General features: G+C 48.6%; 1 protein-coding gene across 1 annotated transcript; it reads right to left on the bottom strand.

Annotated features, from left to right (window-relative positions):
* Nucleotides 1–2,914: 2,914 nt before the first annotated feature.
* Nucleotides 2,915–3,460, bottom strand: LOC147960720 (uncharacterized). The gene has a single exon (XM_087533515.1). It carries the CDS (start codon nt 3,458–3,460, stop codon nt 2,915–2,917), a length of 546 nt encoding a protein of 181 aa, XP_087389641.1.
* Between the last annotated feature and the right edge of the window lie 3,129 nt (nt 3,461–6,589).

Raw genomic sequence — 6,589 nt, 5'->3', positions numbered from 1 at the left:
ATGTATAAAGTTGCTAGCTGGTTGTCATCATAGGTAGTCTTAACAAGAAGGAAATGGGCTACTTTAGTCAAATGATCGACTATGACCCAGATGGAGTCATGTCCCTTGTTTGACCTAGGTAGTCTAGTGATGAAATCCATTCCGACTTTATCCCATTTCCACTCAGGAACATTGAGTGGTTGGAGCAATCCAGCAGGTCGCTGATATTCAGCTTTGACCCTTTGGCATACATCACACTTTGCAACATAGGTGGCAATCTCCCTTTTCATACCGTGCCACCAAAATATTTCCTTCAGGTCGTGATACATCTTGGTCCCTCCAGGATGGATGGAATATGGGGTGTCATGAGCTTCTTGCAAGATCATATTCTTGAGCTCAATCTTATTGGGTACGCAAATGCGATTCCCAAACCACACAATTACTTGCTCATCCTCTGAGAATCCTGGGGCCTTGCCTGCCTTGATCTTCCTCTTGATGCCTTCAATGCTCTCGTGTCCCTTCTGGGCTTCCTTAACATCATCCATCAAGGTAGGCCAGGCTTCGAGGTTGGCCAAGAATCCTGGTGCAACCAGTTCCATCCCGAAGCTTTCAAGTTCTTCATACAAGGCGGGTAGCCTTTCCTTAAGCATAGCATTCAAGGAACAAGCCTTCCTGCTTAATGCATCTGCTACCACATTAGCCTTCCCAGGGTGGTATTGAACACTGAGGTCATAATCCTTGATCAACTCTAGCCACCTTCTCTGCCTCATGTTCAATTCCTTCTGAGTGAAAATATACTTCAGACTTTTGTGATCCGTGTATATCTCACACGCTTCCCTAGGAGGTAATGTCGCCATGTTTTCAGGGCATGAACTACAGCTGCCAACTCGAGGTCATGAGTAGCATAGTTCTCTTCATGAGGCCGTAGTTTCCTTGAAAGGTAAGCTACGACTCGGCCTTCTTGCATCAGAACACCTCCCAGTCCGGTTCTTGACGCATCACAATATATCACAAACTCCTTGTGTATATCTGGTGTGGCCAGAACTGGGGTGGTGGTCAGTCTCTTCTTCAGCTCCTGGAAGCTCTCTTCACACTTCGGCGTCCATTCAAACTTCTTGTCCTTCTTCAAGAGTTGAGTCATGGGTCGTGCAATGCTTGAGAATCCTTCAACGAACTTGCGGTAATATCCTGCGAGTCCGAGGAAGCTTCTGACTTCCTTCACATTGCTTGGGGATTGCCATTCAGTTACGGCTTCAATCTTAGCGGGATCAACCGACAATCCTTCTTCGGTCAAAACATGACCCAAGAACCCAACTTCACGCAGCCAAAATTCGCACTTGCTGAACTTGGCATACAGTTGGTGCTCTCGAAGCTTGTCTAGGACCATCCTCAAGTGTTGCTCGTGCTCTTCTTCCGTCTTCGAGAAGACAAGAATGTCATCAATGAAGACAACGACAAACTTGTCCAAATATTCCATGAAGACCTTATTCATGAGATACATGAAGTAAGCTGGGGCATTGGTCAATCCAAAGGACATGACCGTGCACTCATACAGGCCATATCTGGTTACAAATGCCGTCTTCGGAATATCTTGAGGTCTGATTTTCAGCTGGTAGTACCCAGATCTGAGGTCGATCTTGGAGAACACCTTGGCCCCATTGAGTTGATCAAACAGGTCTTCAATCTTGGGAAGTGGATACTTGTTCTTGATTGTAACTTCATTGAGGGAGCGGTAGTCAATGCACAAGCGGATGGTACCGTCCTTCTTTGCCACAAACAGAACAGGTGATCCCCAAGGGGAGGCACTAGGGCGGATAAATCCCATCCTCAACTGCTCTTCTAGTTGCTTCTTCAACTCTGCTAACTCTTATGATCTCATTCTATAAGGCTTCTTATAGATGGGTCCTGCTCCGGGTATGAGCTCGATGATGAACTCAATGTATCGGTCAGGAGGCATTCCCGGTAGCTCCTCAGGAAAGACATCGTTGGGGTATTCGCGTACTACCGGCACTTGCTCCAATCCAACTTTTGACAGACAGTTGACTTGGGCGCCTTGAGCAGGGTTGGGAGCAAACTTAACTTCGACTCCTTGGTCATTGGTCACAGTGACGGTTCGGTTGGCGCAATCTAACAAGCCTTGGTGCTTGATGAGCCAATCCATTCCTAAGATCACATCCAAGCCTTGCGATCTTAAGATGATAAGGTCTGCTAGGAAGTCTACCCCATTAATGACAATCCCGACTCCTTTACATCCTATCTTGGCTCTCATCTCTGCTCCGGGGGTTTGTACCACCATAGGGTTATTCAGGGGTGTAGGGGTCATGCCACTTTTTAATGCAAACTCTTGGGTGACGAATGAATGTGTGGCTCCAGAATCAAACAAGACAGTTGCAGGTGCTGAGTTAACAAGGAACGTACCCAGCACGACGTCCGGGTCTTCCTGGGCTTCTTCTGCAGTGACATGATTCACACGACCCTTGCCGTTGTTGGGCGGGTTGCGGGGAGCTTGGTTCCTTGGTGGCATTCCACGGCCTTGCCCTGGGTTCTGCGCATTAGGGCACGGGGCGTCGGGCTTCTTGTTAGGGCAATTCTTGGAGTAGTGTCCTGGCTGACCACATCCGAAGCAAGTGACTTGATTGGGGTTGCTGCTCTTGCCGGCATTGTTATTGGGGTTGTTGTAAGTTGGCCTGGGGTTGGCATACGGCTGAGGCTGATAGTTGGTGCGAGGTGCAGGGGATCTTGGCTGCTGATAGGTTGGCTTGACCGGGGCTGGCTGCCACGGGCGAGGCTTTTGGTTGCTGGAGCTACCCTTGCTGATCATCTTGCGCTTACGGGTATCATTCAAAGCACGTCACTTGTCTTCAAGCATGAGTGCCTTGTTCACCAGATCAGGAAAGGTCGGGCAGTCACACACAACAAGCGAGTACTGCAGAGTCTAGTTAAGGCCTTCCATGAAGTGCTCCCTTTTGGCAGCATCAGTGCTGACATCCTCAGGAGCATACCTTGAGAGAACACTGAACTTCTGCATGTACTCCTTGACAGTGCTACTTCCTTGCTTCAGGGCTCGGAGCTCACGCTTCTTGATGGCCATGATTCCGGAAGGAATGTGGGCCTTGCAGAATTCTGCCTTGAAGTCATTCCAAGTGATGTTTTGCTCAGCATGCATGGCCTTGAATCCATCCCACCAAGCTCTGGCAGTTCCCCCGAGACAGTGAGCAGCATATGCCACCTTCTCACGGTCCTCAGTGCATCCGACTAGTTCCAGCAGATCCTCAATGGTGCGGACCCAGTCGTCTGCATCCAGGGGTTCAGCAGTCTCGATGAAGGTGGGTGGTGCATGCTTCTTGAACTCCACCAACGTGGAACGTCCATTGCCGTTTCCCGCCGGTTGGCGATTGACAGCTTGAGCAATCATCTGGAGGGTTGCAGTGTTGGCTTGGCGTTCCTCTCGGAAGGCTTGGAGAAGCTGAGCCATGTCCATGTTTGAAGGTGGTGGCGGTGGTGGAGCTTGACCTTGGGTTTGGTCCTGACTAGCTTCTGCTCCGGCTGAACCTCCGGCTTCTTGCTACTGGGTAGAGGTACCAGTACGAGTTACAACAGGCATCCTGTTGGAGCGGTCAAGGTCTCATGATTGGGAAAGATGGGGAAAGCAATATAGATGGGATGCCTAGTAAGGGGGTTGGTATGACACTAATTGTTTTCATGCAAGGGCCAAAAGGCCAAACACATTCATTAAAATCCAAATGGGTGATGTAGTCACGTAAAAGTTCCCGTAGGAAAGCACGACGTCCATCAAACACATCAAAAGCAAACACAACACTACATGGTTTCATATGAACCATTACAAGGACTCGACTTCGCATAGGGGTACACGACCTATCCTACCGTAGGGGTTACTAACGGGCATATCCGGGTTGCGAATGATGCCTAAGTGGTGGAATGCTCGGTCGCGTAGTCTGGCTCTTCTGGGTCTTCCTCCTCATCATCGGTGGCCTAACTTCCTTCATTGCTCGAAGGGGTGGGGGAGTGGAGGAGCTCAACACGGTGTTGCTTTGCCGGTGGTGTGAAGAGCTTGCGGTAATCCCTTGCGCTCATGCGCTGCTGATGTGGTGGTTCCCCATCCTTTGGGGGTCTTCCGCCTCGGTATGCGATCGTGGGCTGACCAGGGGGAGCACCTTCCTTCTTGATCCTATCCGTCTTCCCTTGTGCTTGGCGAAGAAGTGCCTTGGTCTCATGAAGTTCCTTTTGGAGCTCCATTGATTCCGAGGCCAAGTGTTGTGCCAAACTATCTGCAGAGAGGCTGAAGTAGGTCTGGAATCGGAGTGGAAGTCCTTCTTCTAATGGTGGAGCTGGCGCACTACTCTCATCCTCACCTTCCTTCCGATAAGGCAAGAAGCGGGTTGCCAACTCGTCTGCCATCTCTGGAAGAAGGTCTCGGAGGCGGGCGAGTGCCTTGAGGGTTGCCGTCTCGACGGCAAGAACCAGTGTTGCCATCTGGGGTCCCTCGAAGAACCAGCTTGTTGGAGAGTCATTAGCCTTCACGATCACTTCCACATGATACTCCATCTCGGTGTCATTGATCCAATGCTCATGGTAGGTGAAAATGGGGGCTCGGTGAAACTGGCACTTCTTGAGGCTATCCTCGAGAAGCACGGGAAATCCGGTGGTCAGGAAGTCCTCGGGTACGGCAGCCATCTACAAGGGTTGAATGGGAGAGGTCAATAAGGGAAATATATCTTGGGTGGAGTAAGCTTTAGAAAAGAAGAGAAGTTTAGATGGTCTCAAGCTAACTAACGTCCATGCTAACTAAGGCTTCCTACAGTCAGGATGGCTCTGATACCAGCTCTGTGGGGACCCCGACTCATAAGTCGAGATCACCGAATGCACGTGTATAGTGATCCCAGAGATCAATGCTCACTGAACACACAGAAGCTGAATAACAAGAGTCTTACATCCATACATATCGTCTTACACAAATTATGACCATTATGGTCAAGTCTTACATTGATAAAGCCACAAGGGCTAAATACCAAATAAACTTAAGAAGTGGAAATCTTCGTTGATAAGTAGAACCCATGCCATCTGCCTTAACCCTACAGGCATTCTGACTGGGAAACGTCCTAGTTCGCATGTTCGTCTCCAAAGAACTCTTCTTCGAACTCCTGTTCTTCCATGCCTGGCCAATTAAATAACCACTGGCAAGCCAATGAGTACTTTGAATGTACTCGCAAGCAACCCACGATTGGAACAGGGCACAATGATGCAATGATATAACACTAAGTAGGTAGTTTGCAGAAAGCTAGTTTTGAGTGCAATGACATGATCTATCAACATGTAAAGTATGCATCATGAGAGTACATACATCCTTATGAACAAGTAACAGTTATCAGAGTTGGACACCAATCCAACTTGATCATCGTGTCAAGTCATCTGACTTAACCCATTTAGCTTCATCAACACATCCACACACACACGCACACACACGTGGTTTGTAAAATTCTGGACGTAGTTTAAGCAGCACCGCCCAACTGTCCTTGACCGTGGACACGGCTATTCGAATAGTTTTACACTCTGCAGAGGTTGCACACTTTACCCACAAGATCCGGGGAACTTCTGTGTCATCCACGACCCACGGTACCTCAAGTACCCGGGGTAAGAACCCGATCACTATCTTTCCCTAGACGACACTAACAAGGAGTCCACTCGTTGTTCCATATCCTCATGATGTACATCATACGAGACTCACTCGAGATCGTAACATCAGAGAGGGGACACAGCGGTGTATCCGGTGCCCTGTGAAAACAGTCATGGCCGCCCTACCTGGCACGACCCCGTCCCGAGAGAGAGCACCAACTCTCCCCCGTCACTAGTAATGCGGGCTCCAAGCTAGTATCGGCCTAGGTAATCAATAATGCCCTTTCCCATACAAGAGTAGAGTGGTTGCGCATGTAAGGTTGGGACAGTCGACAAATCTTAAATCTAATCCGTTTTTGAAAACAACACACACACTTGCCTCGGTACACCACTTCGTCATCAAGTGGTTACCCATCTCATTATCTCCCTCGGGCATAAGTGGCACCCGACGGGGTTTTCGAAAAGTCTTTTGAAAATACTTTGTCTCCATCACCATGCATATTCCCGTCCCTTTTGCGTAGCAACTACTTTAGCATCCTATCTACTCCCACCGGCATAACCCTCATAAGAAGGTAGGGTCATGCACAATGCAAGTATCAACGAGGAAGTAACGGTGGCAAACCACCCCATGTGGTCACCATAGTATCATGTCTCCGATGCAAGCAATAAAAGTGCTATATGACATGCATAAAAAGGGTTTCATAGACATGGTCAAAGGGCTGCTTGCCTGGCTCAACAACGTCTTCTAGGTCTTCAAAGTCTTCTGGTCCAACTCCTTCGCCAGCAACGCAATCTATCGTCGCAAAATAATAACGAGAAAATAAGGCAATAATAAAACAGAAAACCCAAAGTGCTCAGAAAAATGTCAACTCATTTTTGTTAAATACTAGGGTGAAAACTAAGAAGGGGAAAATTCCTAGTTTTGGATTTGGAGTCATGGAAATAGTGCTAGGAATTTTAAATGGCAGGCATAAAT

Source organism: Triticum urartu, chromosome 7A, assembly GCF_056163025.1.
Source record: "Triticum urartu cultivar PI428250 chromosome 7A, HENAU_Tu73, whole genome shotgun sequence".
In the NCBI taxonomy this organism is placed as follows: Eukaryota; Viridiplantae; Streptophyta; class Magnoliopsida; order Poales; family Poaceae; genus Triticum; species Triticum urartu.
This window is presented reverse-complemented; position numbering and strand designations above follow the sequence as displayed.

What these genes read in the sequence shown, in the direction of transcription:
- LOC147960720 (XM_087533515.1), bottom strand. Translation starts at nt 3,460, where the DNA reads ATGGACATGGCTCAGCTTCTCCAAGCCTTCCGAGAGGAACGCCAAGCC.